At 37.0% G+C, this 18,322-nt stretch overlaps 8 protein-coding genes across 8 annotated transcripts; 3 read left to right on the forward strand and 5 right to left on the reverse strand.

The window, feature by feature from the left end:
* Positions 1-178: 178 nt before the first annotated feature.
* Positions 179-2,484, forward strand: FDP41_003172 (uncharacterized protein; the record flags this gene model as incomplete). The annotated part of the gene is made up of 2 exons (XM_044706447.1): positions 179-309; positions 441-2,484. The coding sequence occupies 2 exons, from the start codon at positions 179-181 to the stop codon at positions 2,482-2,484; spliced, it is 2,175 nt and encodes a 724-aa protein (XP_044562563.1).
* A 57-nt stretch (positions 2,485-2,541) lies between these two features.
* Positions 2,542-5,472, forward strand: FDP41_003173 (uncharacterized protein; the record flags this gene model as incomplete). The annotated part of the gene is made up of 1 exon (XM_044706448.1): positions 2,542-5,472. One exon carries the CDS (start codon positions 2,542-2,544, stop codon positions 5,470-5,472), a length of 2,931 nt encoding a protein of 976 aa, XP_044562564.1.
* Positions 5,473-5,505: 33 nt separating this feature from the next.
* FDP41_003174 (uncharacterized protein) lies at positions 5,506-8,157 on the reverse strand (the record flags this gene model as incomplete). Its single annotated transcript, XM_044706449.1, has 5 exons — positions 5,506-6,363; positions 6,427-7,766; positions 7,830-7,895; positions 7,955-7,987; positions 8,034-8,157. 5 exons carry the CDS (start codon positions 8,155-8,157, stop codon positions 5,506-5,508), a joined length of 2,421 nt encoding a protein of 806 aa, XP_044562565.1.
* Positions 8,158-8,416: 259 nt separating this feature from the next.
* Positions 8,417-8,840, reverse strand: FDP41_003175 (uncharacterized protein; the record flags this gene model as incomplete). The annotated part of the gene is made up of 2 exons (XM_044706450.1): positions 8,417-8,620; positions 8,790-8,840. The coding sequence occupies 2 exons, from the start codon at positions 8,838-8,840 to the stop codon at positions 8,417-8,419; spliced, it is 255 nt and encodes an 84-aa protein (XP_044562566.1).
* Positions 8,841-8,950: 110 nt separating this feature from the next.
* On the reverse strand, positions 8,951-9,424 carry FDP41_003176 (uncharacterized protein; the record flags this gene model as incomplete). Its single annotated transcript, XM_044706451.1, has 1 exon — positions 8,951-9,424. One exon carries the CDS (start codon positions 9,422-9,424, stop codon positions 8,951-8,953), a length of 474 nt encoding a protein of 157 aa, XP_044562567.1.
* Positions 9,425-10,482: 1,058 nt separating this feature from the next.
* On the reverse strand, positions 10,483-12,597 carry FDP41_003177 (uncharacterized protein; the record flags this gene model as incomplete). Its single annotated transcript, XM_044706452.1, has 1 exon — positions 10,483-12,597. One exon carries the CDS (start codon positions 12,595-12,597, stop codon positions 10,483-10,485), a length of 2,115 nt encoding a protein of 704 aa, XP_044562568.1.
* Positions 12,598-12,922: 325 nt separating this feature from the next.
* Positions 12,923-13,768, forward strand: FDP41_003178 (uncharacterized protein; the record flags this gene model as incomplete). The annotated part of the gene is made up of 2 exons (XM_044706453.1): positions 12,923-13,608; positions 13,738-13,768. The coding sequence occupies 2 exons, from the start codon at positions 12,923-12,925 to the stop codon at positions 13,766-13,768; spliced, it is 717 nt and encodes a 238-aa protein (XP_044562569.1).
* Positions 13,769-13,819: 51 nt separating this feature from the next.
* On the reverse strand, positions 13,820-18,319 carry FDP41_003179 (uncharacterized protein; the record flags this gene model as incomplete). The annotated part of the gene is made up of 1 exon (XM_044706454.1): positions 13,820-18,319. The coding sequence occupies one exon, from the start codon at positions 18,317-18,319 to the stop codon at positions 13,820-13,822; it is 4,500 nt and encodes a 1,499-aa protein (XP_044562570.1).
* Positions 18,320-18,322: the final 3 nt, after the last annotated feature.

The raw sequence follows: 18,322 nt of genomic DNA on the forward strand, positions 1-18,322 counted from the left end.
TCCTCCTGACCGAAGTGATTTTTTTCAATAAAGGGCTTTGAAGTTTCGAACAAGCAAATACGTTGTCACTTGTATTCTCAAAGAATTCATCATAGATAATGCAAAATGGTGATTGCATTACGTCTTCATCTCCAGAAGAAAATTGGCTATTTAGGTGTTGAAGGTTGAAACAAAAAAAATGAACACAATTCTCTTCAACATTGATTTCAAGCCGATTGCTGCCTTCGCGGTGGTGTGCTTGACTGAACAAAAGGTCAACTTTAAGGTTTCCAAAAACCCAGCTATCACTTTGGCCGAATCTGTCAGTGGGTATGTTTTCGAATTTTTGCTGTTGTTGTTTATAGAGGAGAATCTTTTCACAAATTGATGATATCATCACGTGCATCAAATTTTTGATTGATTTTTTATCATCATCATATCGTACTGACTTACAACAATAGTGTACGAGGAAACTTTAATTTAGCCTACATCCTTTCCAACAACACAAAACTTGCTGCTCCCATTGGAGATTTTCTCGTTGCCATCGAGACTGCCAATGAAATTTCCAAATCAGGATTAATTGAAGAATTAGACATTTGCATGCAAAGATTGGACAACCTCCTCTTAACCAAGACTTACTTGTATGGTGAAGAGTTGTCTGTTTGTGATTTGTGTGTTTATGAGAGCTTGAAGCAACACAAGTTAGTGATGCAATACTTGAAGAGATTTGAAAAGGCAATTCCAAACTTGGTTCGCTATTTCACTCTCATTCATAGAAATCCAAAGATTCAACAAAGTCTGAAAACACTTGAGAATGCTTCCAAGGCAGGAACAAGCACTGATGAAGTCTCTTCTCCAAGCACTGCCAGCAGCAACAAGACTACTACTTCTGCTGCTACAACTTCAACTGAAACCACTACTACGGTTGATTCTGAAATCCGTTTGGAGCTTCCTCATGCTGAGATGGGTAAGGTTGTTACTCGATTCCCACCTGAAGCCTCTGGATTCCTTCATATCGGACATGCTAAAGCTGCTCTCATGAATAGTTACTTCGCCAAAAAATACAATGGCAAACTTGTGATGCGTTTCGATGACACAAATCCAGACAAGGAGAGGGAGGAATATGAACATGCAATTCTTGAAGATTTGGAACGACTGAAGGTCAAACCAGATATCTATGTTCGTTCTTCGGATCATTTCGACAAGTGTATGGAGTTTGCTGAACAATTGATTAGAGAAGGTAAAGCCTATATGGATGATACTCCTGTTGAAGAGTTAAGAAAGATGAAAATGGAGGGTACTGAATCTCATAACAGAAATAACACTGTTGAAAAGAATATGCAAATGTGGAAGGAATTAATTTCTGGTACTGAGTATGGTAAAAAGTGTGTTTTGAGAGCAAAGATTGATATGAAGGCTTTAAATAAGACCATGCGTGATCCTGTTCTTTTCAGAAGTAAGGATAAGCCTCATCCAAAACTCGGAGACAAGTACAAGGCATATCCAACCTATGACTTTGTTTGTCCAATTGTTGATAGTTTGGATGGAGTTACTCATGCTCTCAGAACTAGCGAGTACAACGACAGAAATGAGCAATATTATTGGATTATTGATGCTTTGGGCATTCGAAAGCCATTCCTTTATGATTTTTCAAGATTGAACTTTGCTAATACTGTCATGTCTAAACGTAAATTACAAAAGATTGTAGACATGGGTGTTGTTGAAGGATGGAATGATCCTCGTTTTCCAACTGTTCAAGGACTTTTACGTCGAGGTTTGACAGTTGAGGCTTTATATGCATTCATTTTGGAACAAGGTGCTTCACGTAATGTTGCTACTTTGGAATGGGATAAACTCTGGGCAGCTAATAAGAAGGTTATTGACCCAATTGTCCCAAGATATTGTGCCATTGATAAGGAGGGTATCGTGAAATTTAAACTTACCAATGGTCCACAAACCATGGAGTCAAGAGAAAATCCCAAGCACAAGAAGAATGCTAGTTTGGGTATGAAGACCACCTATTATACCAATGTTATTTATTTGGACAAGGAGGATGCCGAGGCTATTGAACAAAATGAAGAGATTACATTGATGGATTGGGGTAACGCAATTGTTCAACAAATTATCAAGAATGATGCTGGTAAGGTTGTTGAGCTTGTTGGTGTGTTGCATTTGGAGGGAGATTTCAAAAAGACAAAGAAGAAGTTGACTTGGTTGCCCACTAATCCTGATGTTCTTGTGGATGAAGTATTTGCCGTCTATTTTGATAATTTAATTTCCAAGACATCTTTGGATCCTGATGATAAGATTGAAGATGTTGTCAATCGTGATTCCAAACTCGTGACTGTCTCTATCGGTGACCACAATTTGAAGACTCTCAAGAAGGGTGAAATTATTCAGTTGGAGAGAAGAGGTTATTTCATTTGTGACGTGCCATTTGATGGAAAAACATTGACATTGTTTAACATTCCAGATAGTGTCAGCAAGAAGACATTGAAGAAATAAACACAGCCAACAAGACATCTTTGTGAAAACTGTTTCCGAAAATGTTTTGATTTAAAAATGATTCAAAACGAACAACAACAAGAATCACCCAATTCAATTATTCCTCAACCATCATCATCATCACCACCACCGTCAAAACATGTTGCTGCAACAACACCTTTGGGTTTGTTTGATAGAATACGGAGGCGAATGGGAAAATCTTCTAGTCATAAGGATGTAACTCCTCCCAAAATCGGACAACAAGGATACTTCTCCTCCTCAGACTATTCTTCACAGAGCCATAAAACAACAGAAAGTAATGACTCAACCAAGAAGAGATCCTACTCTACAGCTTGTACAATTACTCCAGAATCCTTTGATTATTATTCTTTGATTGATGATGATGAAAATGATTTGATTAGTTGCACAATGTCCATTCCGAAACCACCAACAAATCATATTGCTGGATCTTCTCAAAATAATTTCATTGACTTGAGCAAAGATAGTAGCAGCGAAGATGAGCCTCTTCAGCACTCTTGCATGATACCCATTTCTGATCATGATGATGAGGCAATCAAATTATATAATAACCCTCCAATTATTATTCCTAATTCTAGTTCATCATCTTCGACTCACCTAACACCTACGTTTAAGAAAAAGAAAATTGCCATTCCATCATTTCTATTTTCAGATGATGATCTAAAATATGATCGAAATGAATCTAAGACTATTATTCCAATTTTATATATTGAAGATAAATTTTTAATTAAATTTACAAAACCATTCTGGACAGTGGTCCCACTCGATAACGAAATTTTAAAAGATTCAAAACATTCTAAAGAATTTTATTTAGATTTTACAAAACCGATTTTTACAGTTTTGCACTTTCTCAAACTTGTGCACTATTTTAACTTTAATCAACACAAGATTATGGACAAATCAAAATTTATCAATAACCTAAAAGATTTAATAATTCTATTGCGACCTTATTCAACCATTTTCGTGGACTCTGAAAATAGTATGGAATATTTATTGCAAGAAATTAGAAATGCTTTAGCTGAGGATAAGAAAAATTCCATATATCATACACACATGATGCATCTTGACCAAGATGGTTCTGTAAAATATGTAAATAATCTCCAATTTCTAACTTTAGAGTATATTCAATTATTTAGTCAATTTTTTGAAGGAGGCAATGTTCCTCATAAAAGGAAAAATATTAGAAAATTACAACAAGCTGAGCATATTCTGAAAAAAGAGTTTGGCTCTAGAACCATTCGATGTTTTGACGAAAGGGATAAGAGACTCTATTTTGAAGGTTGTCATTCTCTTTACAACTTTATGGATGTACATTTCGATACAAAAAAATTTGAGTTTTACAATCCAAATGGAGAAAAGCGAGATATTGGATATGGTTGTCTACCGTTATTTCATTCAATGATTGAATCACTGATAATTTCTAAATTATTTTTTAATGGTGGTGAATACAAGGGAGATGTCATATCCACTGGTATGTGTGAAGAGCTTGAAGAAGAGGTTGAACTCAGTGTTGGAAAACATTTACCTCATGGTTATGGAACTTGGAAATTTGTCAATGGAAATGATATTATGACTTACAGTGGCCAATGGAAGTTTGGAAAAAAAGATGGTTTAGGCACCTTTCAAATGAGTAACTTGATCTATGAAGGACAATGGAGTGATGATCAAATGAGTGGCTATGGTGTGTTAAAAGTGACCGATGGTTACCATAAAGGCTCTATTTATTATGGAGAATTTGAAAATGGTAAAAGAAATGGAAAAGGAGTTCAATTCTACATGTACAATCAGGACGAATGTAGTAGAGAGGACGACACTCATCATCATCCTCAAGATCTCATCAAAGATGAATATGGACATGAATTTTATGAATGGTATAGAGGAGAATGGAGAAACGATAAACGTGATGGACATGGTGAATACATGACAAAATATGAATGGAAAATAGGCGAATGGAAGGAAAGATTGAGGGATGGATTTGGGTGTATTCGAGAATTTGTTCATGAATCTACAAGAACTATTACTGACTCTATATCCTATTATTTAACATTTGAGAAATTTAAACAAACATCCAAAAAACCTCACATTCCTTCCACATTATTACCATTTTTAGACCATTGGGAAAAGTTGAAACAATTGAATGCTGCCGAATTGATTATTGCTCTTGGAGCTCAATCAAAAACCGCTAAACGAACCATTCACATGGGATATTGCTTTAGATCCAAACTAGAAGCCAAATGGGCAAAATTCTTTGAATCATGCTCAATTCCTTTCTTTTATGAACCTTATACGTTTAAATTGCGAGATGGAACAGAATATACTCCTGACTTTTATTTGCCACTACAAAACTTTTGGATTGAAATTAAGCCACATTATCCAACTGAAGAAGAACGAGTGAAGGCTCAGTTGCTTGCTGATTTATTGAATAGCTCTAACAGTAATGAAAATTTAGAGGTGGATAATTTGGAATTTATTTCCAAGCACAATAATAGAGTTCAACCGAAGCCAAGAATATTTCTCTTGTTTGGTGATGAGGTATCACCTCCCTTTGTAAGAAAATTTCAGGTTGGAGCAAAAGCCATCGAGTTTTTCAAGCAAACTCAAATTGAAAGAGTAGACGGTATGAACAAAAACACAAAGAAAGTAACTCCACCCAGGCAAAACGTGACATTTGCAACCAAAGAACCGCTTGGTTGGTGTCAATGTTCGGCTTGTGGAAAAATTTCTCTTGAATATCGATGTCAACCTCCGTGTTGTCAAACCACTTCAGACGGTATAGTCGAAGAGCAAATGGGAGACACTCTGTCAAAAGCTTATCAAGGCATCACAAAACTAGACTTTGATGAATGGATGTTAAATTCACCAGGATCGGATAGATCAATAGTGATTAACAGCATTTCTTCTCCAGGACAACCCTACTCACTGACAACGAATAATCAACAACTACCAAGGAGAAAAAGTAAATTCTTTTAATTTAAGGCGCCTTTCTGTTGTTGTTCAACAACATCAATAATTGGACAATATTATTGAAAGCTTTTCTTCGAGGGATAAATTATCGTTCAATAAATGTTTCTTTTTTTCAGGAAATCCTTTTTCGATAAGGGTAATTAAATCTTCATTTTGCTTGTCCAGAAACTCAATTTCGTCGTAGACAGAATAATCTTCATCGTTTGGGGTTGATTTCAACGTTCGTATGGTGTTTTCTTTTTCAATCAATTGCTGTATTTGTTTTTCGTTCTCCTCTTTCAAATGCTTGAGGTGTTCGACCAATGAACTTGAATCTTTGGATAGTGAATCAAGTTTTGTTTGTAGTTCTTTGGTTGCTTCTTGCACAATTAGATTCGTGTTTTGGAATTTTTGCTCAATTTGTTGAAACCTTGATCGTTCTTGATCCATCATACACATCAGTTCATCAATCATTTTAACAACTGACTCGTTATCATTATTGCAAAGTGTTGCAGAGTCTGCTGATTTAAAGGATAAATACACTGCTGTGATCTTATTTACAAGCTCTTGCCGCTCTAAATTCGCTTTTTCAAATTGTGAAGTGGATTGGCGAGCTAATAACTCTGCTGCTTTCATTTCTTCTTGTAACTGTTCAATTTTCATGGATTTTTCGTGTAACTCATTTTCTTGTTCTTCAATCTTCTCTGTCTTTGATTTCAATTTAAGTTTATATTTTGTCACGAGAGAAGACGTTTCTTGTAACTGTTTTCGTAGTTTAACAATTTCTGTTTCGTATGCTTCTTTTATAGATCTAAGAGAAATAGAGTTATCTTCATCCTCAGACGAGCTTTCATAACCAAGATCTTCATTCTTGTTTTCATTATATTCGAGAGATAGTTCTTGCTTGTCTAACACAATCTAGAATTTTGAAATTATCCGATGACTCTTTGATTCGCAACAATGAAAAATTGATGAACTTACACTTGAACTGAGTAAATCAAATGGTTGTTGTTGCTGTTGTTGTTCATGAGAAGAATCCTCTGGTGTCTTTGTCTCCATTTCAGCTTGAGTGTGACCTTCCTGTTTCTTTTGAGGTTCGGAATGAAAAGCGGTTGGAAGAGAAGTTACACTCCCTGTTGTAGGTTGTGGTTTGAAAGAATGGTTGTTCTCGACAACATTTGTTGTCATCGTCATTAAGGAAAAATCATTTAAACGTTGAATATCACCTTCACATTCCCATATTCTGACTTTGTTATCTGTACAAAAAGCAAACACGCGTTTTCCAGGAAGTGCAACCATGGTAATGACAGAAACTGAATTCGCCTTAATTTTCTTAATGGGTTTTAAAGAAGTGGAATCAAAGATATGAAGTACCTTGTCATCACCACAGCTCCATACTTGTTTAGTGGTTGATAGCAATCCGTTCACCATTTCTGTGTGAGCTTTGGTTTCTTTGATACATTTTTGTTTCTCGCAATCCCATACTCTTAATTTACCATCTGCACTGCTTGTCCAAATATGAAAACCATCAAAAATAATGTTTCTAGCAACGAACAAAAATGGAATCTGTTTCAGTGTTTTTCCATCGGTCGATCGAATATTGATACTAGTGTCAGAACACGTCCAAACATGATGAAATTCGTTCAGGAAAACCATACAACGAATAGGTCCTTTTTGATCCGTTAATACACGTTCTTGTTGAAAAGTTGTTAGCTCTATAACACATATTGAAGAATCTTTAGAGCAGGTCCATACATATTTGGAATGGGTGTTTTCATTATATACACATAGAATTTGTGTGATCTCAGTTCGATGACACTCCAATTCAAATATCTTTGAAATTGAGACAACATCCCAAACCAAAACTTTCCCATTATTGAAACCAGTCCATACTGTACACGGAAGTTCTGGTGAAAGCGAGTGAACACAAGTCATACAAGAAAATGAAATATTAGAAACGTCTCCTAAATGTCCACTCGTGGTTATTCGTTTGAAATCAAGACTTCCAATATTATCCTTAATGTCATAGACACACAAATGACCTTCATTTCCTCCCGTCCAAATGGAATGTGTTTTATCGACATAACAACAGCATTTAACATCTCCCTCTTTGAATACATTTTTAAAGGTATTGATGAGCTCTCCTGTTCGACCTATATTTGAGCTTGTATCAGGTGAGCTGCATCGTGAGCTGCTATTATTAGACTCTTTTGATGATGAATGGGATAAAGGGATGGAAGAATTAGAAGAGGCTCTTGAACCTGGTCGTGGTATCTCTACAAATTTTTTGGTGGAAGAATGATTTGGATGAGTCGAAAAGACTGTTAAAGATGATGGGATATATCAATGAGCATTCAAATGAAACAATCACTCGCTGTACTCACCTTTTGATCTTGAATTGTTGCCTACTGATGATCCAACACTACTGGAACTCGAACTGGTTTTTAATCCTTAAGAAAATATTACTCGTCCATTTACGACTGAATGTTGAATGAATTCAAATATTTACCTGGCTTTTTTGGGGTGTTGTTTTTTGATCCGACTTTCAAAATGTCAAGAAAATATTGTTGAAATCTTTTAAAACCTACCCTTATTACTTTCCGAGTGATGAGAACCTGAAATTGATGGAGAGACAAAAGTAGATCCTGTAGATGAGCTCGGAAGGGAAGAAGGTGTTGTTGTTGTTGGATTTGGAGTTTGAGTTCGTTTCATTTTTTTTGAAATTTTGAAGACGAAATGAAAGGGAGTGATGGCGCGTCATCTCTCTCCACACACCTCATTAATAAACATTAAATGTGCATATAATTATTGTAATGATAGGAACCCATATAACATGTTTAATCTTTAAAAGTAATCGAAAATGAAAGGCTTGATGTCAGCTGCTGACAAGTTGAATACACTCAAAATAAATTCATCATAGGCCTTAAGAAATGTCATTGAGGATCTCATGTTGAAGAAAGAACATGATCTTTTAAGTATTATTATTGTTCACTCTCTTTTGAGCAATGTAGTAATAACATGTTCCTAATTGATGCACCTCTTTTTTCACGACATGCAAACCAGATTCTTTAACAATGGACTCAATATCTCTATTCCACCAACAGCCCCACTTTTTAGCACGTTCAATACTCCAAGCATCCAAGTAATTTGTCAACCATTGATATTTGTTTGATTTCTTTTCCATAATTTCATTAAATTAAATAATAATATAATAATAAATAATATAATATAATAAATAATAATATAATAAATAATACATAAAATAATAAAATAAATGATAATAATAACAATAATTGAATAATAATAGTTAATAAAAGAATTCTCTCAACTCCAATTATACTCACTCCATGTTCCAATAATAAAATTTTACCACCTGGCTTGGTAACTCGATTCATTTCTTTTAAAACTTTAACAGGATCTTCAAAAGAGCATAATCCAAAGGTATCAATGGTACAATCAAATTCATTATCTTTGAAAGGCAAGGAGTGTGCATCTACCTTTGGCATTAAAGTGACAATATCAGGATTTGAAAATTTTTTTCTATTTTTTCTTTTGCTTGTTTTAACATTCCTCCAGAATAATCGGTCAGTGTCAAGTGTTCAATATTCGATAATCGTTTTTCATATTCCGATAAATTTCTTCCACTGCCTGCAGCGACTTCCAAAACATTTCCTCCAACGTGAAGCATGAGTTTTTTACGGAGACCAGTCACTCCAATCAGCCATTCATCAAAATCCACTTTATCATCATAATTTTTTGAAATTCTGTTATAAATTGCTCTTGTTTTATCTACTGAAAAATTGCAACTGCAAGAATCATCTCCATGATCGGAATGGTCATGGCTGACAACTCCTTGGTTTTCTTTTTGCATCGACCTCACTTTTTCTAATTCTTTGTTTGTTTTATACACTTGTGTGGTGATGTAAGTTCCGAGACCAAAAACGCCCAACCCAACAAGACCAAGAGAGAACTTTTTCATTTTTTCAGTGAACGCGAGCTGCCCGCATATGGCCGAGTGGTTTTTCTGGAACTGTGGCAGCCAACTGGTCCAGCGTTCGAATCCCAGGGGTTGCTGCTGTTATCGTGAGCAGTTTAAACACCTTTACTTCCGGGGTGCCTGCTAGGAAGTCACTACGAATCTTACGTTCGGCTTGTAAATAATGTACATAAAACCATCGAACAACGTTTATCATCGAATAAACCCATCCCTGAATTTTTTCAGTGAACGCGCTTTCAAAAAAATGCCGTAACTGGTCCTGTGGTGGCTGACGAAAGTTAGTTTCTACGCCTTTATCTCGAGGTGCCTGCGAGAGATACCCAAGTTTCCTACGGGAACACTTGAACGTGTTGTATTCCAAGAATACAATGTGTTGTTACAATTTTTGACAAAGCCAAGTTGCACAATGTAGACAGGGTGATCGATATTATGGCAAGCCGGCAACTGTCTTGCAAATGAATCGAGTCGAGATACTATTAAAGAAACCATCAATGATGGTGGCCATATGCTCGACAGCCTTCCTGCGGGGTAAAGGTAGATTCTCGATATCGACGATGTACGGGCTATGGTGGGGGTGGCGAGTAATGAGCAATCGCCGGGGAGCCTGAATGAACTAGCAGCGTCATGATACACATATAAGATTCGGAGATGTTTCTAGATTCAATGAAGGTCTATGGGACCTGTGATTTGAATCTATATAGCTTAGGGATTTGCGTGCCTACTCTATGAGATCAGTGTTGAGATGAACCTGTTATGGGAATTCTGGGGGTGGTCCGTGCTATTCACTGAAATACGGCAGGGCAATAACTCCACCCTACATCATAGATCTCATTAACGAACCTACGACACCGGTTGGAGGGTATCTATCATAAGCCTACAAAGGGCAGGTGGGAGTCTTACGAAGCTAATGTGAAACCACTACCAATGTAATGCTGTGACAAGAGAGGATCGCAACCATGATCCGGTTTCCGAAGGTGAATAATAAATTTTTGGGTTCAATTTTTTCAGTGAACGCGCGTTCGGGGAAAAGTCAAACGCCTTTATTGATTACAATTAGGAGAAATTGGAGGAGAGAGCAAGGCAATGCCTGAAACGGCAGGAGATGCCTGCTGAGTGACTTCTTGTGGTATTCTTGAGTGGGCAGGAGAAGGAGGAACAATATCTTCTTCCTCTCTCAATTCATAGACATCCTTTCTAGGAAGCTTTTCTTTTAGTTGTTTGAGAGTATGCTCTTTTTCGTGGTATATGTGGTGTTCTTCATCGCCATCTATAAATTCATCGTCAAGTTCATAACCTTCTCCAATAGAAATAGATTCCAAATCTTGATAAGAAGAACTGTCTTGGTCATTAAGGGAAGAATGATTCGTTGCTGACAGAGAGGATGATCGCCTTAACAAATGATCCTTAAATTCATCTTCTAAAGAATCGCTTACTGCTTTCTTGAACCTTTTCTTCTCAATCTTTGCAATCGTCTCTTGCAGTTGCTGAAGTAGAGTTTCTTCGTCTTCCTCATCTTCCTCTTCATGAATTTGAAGATCACTAAAATCTGTAATAATATTGTTAAAATTATTTGATGATCTCAAGCTTTCTTCAAAAGTATTACTGTGTGAAAGATGGTCAAGTAAATCATCCAATGGAAGATTACTCAACTCTTTCACCAAACTGTCGTTTTTTTCAGCTTTTACAGCTTCTTCTACAAGCAAGGTGCCTAATTTCCCCCTTTTACTTCCTGATAAAGCAGGTGAGATGATGGTGGACGTGTTAGTTAGGAATGCAGTCATTAGATCGTTTTCTTCTGATGTTATATCTAATTTGTTTTGCCTCTCTTGTTTGCGCTGTTTTCTTTGCTCCATCATATCTGCTTCTGTGTTAAGATCCAACAGAACATTGTTGTAGGAAGCGTCTCCCTTTAAAACAATATCTTTTCCTGTAGAATCAGCAAGTCTCTTTGATGTCTTGAAGCCCTTGAAAAAAGAGGTTTCTCTTAAAACAATATAGGGTAGAAGATCCTTATTTCTGATTCTGTTATAGGAAGGCACCTCTTCCGGAAGAATAGTATAAAAGAAATATTGATTGGCTGAATTCTTTGATTCTCTGAATGCCTTATAGTTCACTAAAAGAATGATCAAAAATTCATACAACTCAATATTTTCTTCTCGACAAAATCTAGAATCCTTCTTCTTCTGGTCTTTCTTTTTCTTCTTCGACAACAACTTTTTGAATTCATTCGTACAGTTTGACACCAGCTGTCTTGGTTGATCTCTTAATGACCTTTTGATGAGATAAGCAAGCCTTGACAATGGAACATAATGAGGGACCACTCCTAATTTAACTCTCTTATATCTATTAACATATGGAATTCTATCTCCCTCAATACATTCATTGATTACTTGGGATCTACAGTACAGGAAAAACATCAAGTCCACGGCAGAATAGTAAGGTGTGAGAAAGAGGCCAAACAGCTCTAATTGTTTGTTTTCTTCCCTATAATATTTTACACATTCTAGCAATTCGGTGGTTGTTTGTTTTACAAGGCTCTCCAGTCCAAGTTTTTTCGACAAATGGTTAAACACGAATGACGAAAACGCTTCCAAGGTACCATCGGGAGAGGCTATCTCGGAAAGAAAGCATTGGTATCTCGCATTGTATATATCGTCCAACAAGCGAAGTGCCCAGTCTAAAGATCTCATGGTTTTTCTAGAGGTGTCGCTGCCGTTACTATTGTTACATGATGATGAGACCTTAGAGGTATTCCTTTCCGTAGTTGGATCAGAACCTGACTTGTAAACAATCTTCACCGTATTTGTTCCTTGTTCTTTTGAGAAGGACAAGAACGAGTCGGGAACGTTTGTTAATAGGTTAAGGATTACTTCCTTCTCGCTTTCACTAAGGTCATTAAAACTCATTTGCAAAGATGAGTCGGTTACAGGAGGAACGGTAGGGGATACATTTAAGGGGGTGTCCACACCTATATTACTGTTTTTGCTGTTTGGAGGAGATCCATATCCCTTAATATTTTCAAGCTCGGCAGAGGCTCTGAAGGCTGGTTTTCCATTCATCGATGTGGATGGAGTTTCTTTCTCTGGCGATTCTATGGGTTGGTTATTCGCTTTATCGGATGGAGTTGCACCACTTACGGCAGCTGCTATCATCATTGCTGAAAAGGCTTCGAGAGAGATGAAAGAAAGGCAGCACGTAACAAATTTTTTCTGTGGTTGGAAAGATGGGCAAATCATATTGTAAAATTTCTGAAGAGATGAGAGAGCTCATCAGGTTGTTACTGGGTTTCCAAAAAAAGTCCATCTCTGATTTGCAAAGAGAAACCTCAGCACGACCGACGTCAACCTTCATTTGTTTCACGAGATCTCGCTGTCCATCACTGAATTTCATCTTCAATCAGCAAAGACACATCCTAAATAATTATTTTTTTAAAAAAACAAGCGCATGCTCGACACAGAAGCTGCTGCATCAACAACAACCATGACGGTTGCCTCCTCATTAATCGCGAGCAATCTAACATCCTCTACAAAACCAACAACAACATCGCGCACCTATCAAGCCACCGATGAAGTGAATCAATTGATTCTTCAGTCTATTCGCAATCATCAAAATTTTCTCAACACCAAATACGATCCCGATAACTCAGACCACAAAAACCTTCTCAAAAGTATTTTTAAAATTATTTTCGGAAAGCAATTGAAAGATGAAGAATTGTATGACTGCCAGCAATGGACAATGGCTGGTTTTCAAAACAGAGACCCAACAACTGATCTTCGAAGTCTGGGATTACTAGGACTTTCTACAATGGAATATCTTTGTAAATATCATACAAACACTGTGAAGAATGAATACATGAATAGAGAATATCCGTTTGCATGTTGTGTGTTTGCAATTGTTAATTTCATGATTAAGGAAATGGATATGAGAAATATTACAACCACGCCACAAGATAGCCACTTTGTTTTACTCATGAAAAAGGAATTATATTTCAATAGGGACAAGTTAAAACAAATGGATTTATTTGAGAGACTATTTTGCATTGCATTTGAATATTTTGATAAGCTGTGGGTCAAGTACAAAGCAGGCTACATGGACTTTAGTGTCATGTATGACATATTTGCACACAATATTATTCAAATTTTAAAGAAGGAACCTGCATCATTTAGGTAAGTGAATCATTGGAATGCGATATATTCAAGAATTTGTGTGTCTACATGTTTGTTTTTCAATGATGCGCTTTCATTCGCTATACCGGGTACCCACTTGTTGAAAATCATGGTTTTTATGAATAATAGTGTGTTCAAATTTTTATTACTGGAATGGTGACATGTGCAATCGCAATCATTGTAACAATAGAGTAAATTTGTATTTTTCAATTTAAAAATCAAACAAATCGTTGTGGAAATCTCCCTTCTTCTTGGTTGTTGATTTCTTGGTCTGGTTGCTAATATTTGGTGAGTCATCAACACTGGTTCCAAAGAGATTGGATGAACTGGGTATTGTTGTTTTCTTTTTTGTGGCAGTGTTGTTACTAGCAGAAAGTATATCATCATCAAACAAACCACTACTTGTTGCACCATTTGATTTTCCACCCACTAAATCATCAATAATGTTTGTCTTTTTAGTTGTCTTTGGTTGAGTACTCTTTGGACCTCCAAGAATATCATCTACAAATGAATCAATATCATTCTTCTTATTCTTGACAATCTCTGGTTTCTTCTTCTTAGGTGCTGTAGCATTACCTAAAATCATATCAAGTGGATCTTCACTACCAAACAAGGATGACTTGGTCTTTTCTGAGCCTTGTTGTTTTTGTTCTTGTCCAATCGTACTACTGCTTGATGGTGTTGTTGTGGATGGCTCTGGGGTTGAGGTTGGAGAGGTCATCACATTGGGTGTGTTACTTGATTGAGGGGTGGTGGCAGTAGAGGTGGTAGTGGTGGTGGTAGAGGTTGTTGCAATAACGCTATTGGAAGTATTAAGAGTCGTGGAAGAAGTTGTAACAACATCCTTCTTTTCTTGTGGTGGTTTGGCTAATAAGTTGGAGAGTGGATCATCGACTAACTTTGAGGTAGATTCAATCTTCTTTTCTCGATCAGCAATTCGTTGATTCTTCTTTTCATTGTTAGTACTCGATTTTATGAAATTAAAATCATCGTCATCGTTCAAATCTCCAAAGAGTGATGCAGTGGTCTTTTTCTTCTTTTCAGAACTTGTCTTTGGACTATCTTCAAATAATGACGTTGTTGTCTGCTTCTTGGGCTGAGTGTTTTCTTCAGTTTTCTTCAGAAGAGGTTTAATAGGTTCTTCATCCATGTCTCCAAATAGTGATGAAGCAGATGCTGTCTTTTTAGTAGTGGTAGTAGTGGATGGAGATTGTTTCTCTTCTTTCATCACTTTTGGAATTGGTTCAATGTCATGATCTAAATCTCCAAACAAGGACGAGGTCTTTTTAGTGGATGATGATGTAGTCTCTGGCTTGTCTTCATCCATGTCTCCAAAGAGAGATGTCTGTTTGCTTGGTTGTTGTTCAATAGTTGTTGTTGTTGATTCTGAACCTGATGAGGATGGTGGTGGTGTTGCAACAACACTTGAATGACTGCTCACCTCAGAATTTGTTTTAGCACTTGAGATGTGGAGATCTCCTTCATCCTCCTCCCCATCCAACAGGGATGTTGTCTTTTTAACAGACACACCTCTATTCTTCTTTCTTTTTGGTCTTCCAAGTGATGCATGTTCCAATTTCACTCCACTGTTACCATCACGAGCAAAGTTGGTTTTTGATGATGAGAATACATCACTATTACCAATGCTTGATGAAGGTAGAACCTCAACAACCGGAGTAGTAGTATTGAGTGGTTTTGTTTCAGAAGTGCTGTTTGTTTGTTGTGATGGTGTTGTTGTTGTTGTTAATGAGGAAGAACCAGTGGAGGAGGTATTCGAGTTTGTGGTTGAAGGAACGGATGGACTTGACTTGGCCCTCAATGATGTCATGAAATCCTCATCATCGTCGTCATCAAAGAGCGAAGATGTCTTCTTCTTTGAGGATGTTAAAGGTGATGATTTCTCAACACTTGCAAGTACTTCAACTTTCTTTGTAACGTCCTTCTTGACAAAGAGAGGTTCATAAAGATCTGTCTCTGCTGAGGTGGTTGCTGAGGTGGTACCAGTGGTTGAGAGTGAGGCTGTAGCATTAGATTCTTCTGTCTTTGGACTTTCAGATTGTGCTGACACTCCATGTGAAGTATTTTCACCACTCTCAGTGATTCCCATCACCTTCTTTGTAGAAATATATCCTCCTCCAATGTTTGCTTGAAGTCCTTTAAGTATGGATGATCCTAATTTGGATTTAATGTCAGATTGTGAGGATGATAATTTGGAAACGGAGGATGAGAGTGGTGAAGAAGAAGTATTGTCGTTGTTTGGAATTGCAATGCCTATACTGCTATTTTTGGTGGTGCTACTACTACTAGCACTGCTGATAGAAGAGGTATCCTTAGGAATCTCTTTTGTTTCTTTGGTAGTCTCTTTGAGGCTTGGTTGTTCTTCAGCATTATTGACCACCACTTTCTTTGGTGGAAGGAGTGTTTCTTCATCATCTTCAAACAATGAAGAAGTGAGAGCACTCTTTTTAGTGGTGTTGAATGTATTGTTGGAGACAGTAGGTTTTGTTGTAGTAGGAGTAGAATTGGGTTTAAATGCTTCTTCTTCTTCATCGTCAAAGAGTGAAGTTGGCTTTTTAGTTGATGCTGAGCTTGTCATGGTTGTTAAGGATGGAGTCTTTTTGGTATCTTTTGCAATCATAAACTCTTCTTCATCTCCAAAGAGCAACGATGGTTTACTGGTGGCAGTAGTAGAAGTTGTGCTCGTAGTAGTAGTAGTAGTAGTAGCATTTGTCTTGGAACTACCAGAAGCCTTGGTGGAGAATAAGCCTTCTTCTTCCTCTTCATCAAATAAGGCTGAAGCCATGGATATTTTTGGACCAGTTGATTGTTTTGTAGAGGGTTGTTTGGTGGTGGTGGTTGGTAAAATACTGAACTCTTCATCATCGTCAAATAAACCACCGCTACCAGTCGCTCTACTCTCAGCACCACCAATGAGAGGTGTCGTGTTATTAGAAGTGGTAGCACTGGAAGTATTGGAAGAAGTGACATTTGATTGATTCTTTTGTGATTGATTCTTGGTATTAAATCCACTAAACAATCCATCATCTTCCTCTTCAGAGAAAAATCCAAAGGAGGAGGTGGTTGGTTTCTTTTGTTTTGATGAACTATCCGAAGTGGTGGTGGCAGTGTTTGAATTACTCATAAATCCAAATCCAATATCTTGTTCTAATTGATTCAAATCAAATTCATCTGAATTTCGTTTCTTTGTCGTTGTGGTTGAACTTCCACCAAATAGTCCACTTCCAAATAAACCTCCATCATTATTATCAGTTCCAAATATGTTATCTAAGGATTGAGTATGGCCAGTATTAGTACCATCCAATGATGGAGTAGTACCATTACTACTATCGTTGGTTGGTGGTGGTTGAGTTTGACCTCTCCTCATTAAATTAGCCAATTGAGTTCTAATATCCATAGAAGATTCTTCTTCATTATTTTCACCAACAGTATTAGAAACTCCAAAGAAGTTTTCAGTGGTGGATGATTGTGGCTCTGTATTTTCTCTCAATGTAAATGAAGTCTCTTCTTCACTGCCAAAACTACTTTTCAATTTTGGTTTCATAGAGGCATCTGGTGGTGGTGGTGGAATACCAAGAGATGATGTGAGAGGTGGTGGTGGAGGTGGAATACTACCATTCATCATCAAAGGAGGTGGTGGTGGAATGCTACCATTCATCATCATGGGTGGTGGTGGAGGTGGAATATCTCCAAATGAAGAGGGTGGTGGAGGTGGAACATTGCCATTCATGGATGGTGGTGGAGGTACAGAAACACTTGTATCAATTTGTGTTCCAGCCACTGTAGCATTGACATTTTCATGATGAGTCATTAATTTCAATTGTTCTTCTTCTTCATTTGGAATAATTCCCACCAAATCATTCATATAGAATTTACTGCTTCCAATAATATATGGAAGTGTTCTCTTTTTCATCAACATTGGATCAATTTGTTGAATATAATCATTATGAGCAACAGTATTCTTCATAAATTCTTCAGCTTGACGGTTTTGTTCCAACTCTTCTGCATCCATTGGTAATTGATCTTCCTCTGCGAGAAGAGCATTTCCATTTTCATCAGTCATCATCATGGCATCATAGGCTGTTCCTTCATCAATTGGGATTGTACATGATTCAAGAACAGCATTGAGTCCATACTTGATGGCTGTTGTAAAACGATGTTGTTTCTCTTCGGGAGTTAATTCTTTTGGAAGTAGTTGTTCAGGTGTTGGGGTGGATTGTTCAGTTGATAAAGTTGTCTGTGGTGATGGTACAATCACACGATTTTCAATGAATTGAGTGTTTGATAACATGATAAATTCATTGAATGCATTCTTCACTTTGACTTGACATGATTGAGTGTCATAGACCAATTCATCAACAGAATCTCTCAAATGATTCATTTGAGTAAATAATCTATTGGAATAGGATTTCAAATAGTCTAAAAGACCTTCATCACAATCAATGGTCCATTTCTGATCACATCTTTTTAAATTATTAATATTTGAATAATCAATGGCACGTTCGGAGGTGGAGAGAATTACCGATTGTGTTTCATAATTATTTGTTGTTTGTTGTGGGGGTTGCTGTGAGGAAGGAGGAGGTGGTGAAGTATGAGAGAAAGATCCAGTTGTTGATGAGGAAGAGAAAGGAGGTGGAAGTGGTGGAATGGTTGAAGACAATGGAGGTGGTGGTGGAGGTATCATCGAGTCCATCAT

This window comes from Naegleria fowleri (assembly GCF_008403515.1).
Source record: "Naegleria fowleri strain ATCC 30894 chromosome Unknown tig33, whole genome shotgun sequence".
NCBI lineage: Eukaryota > Heterolobosea > Eutetramitea > Acrasida > Naegleriidae > Naegleria > Naegleria fowleri.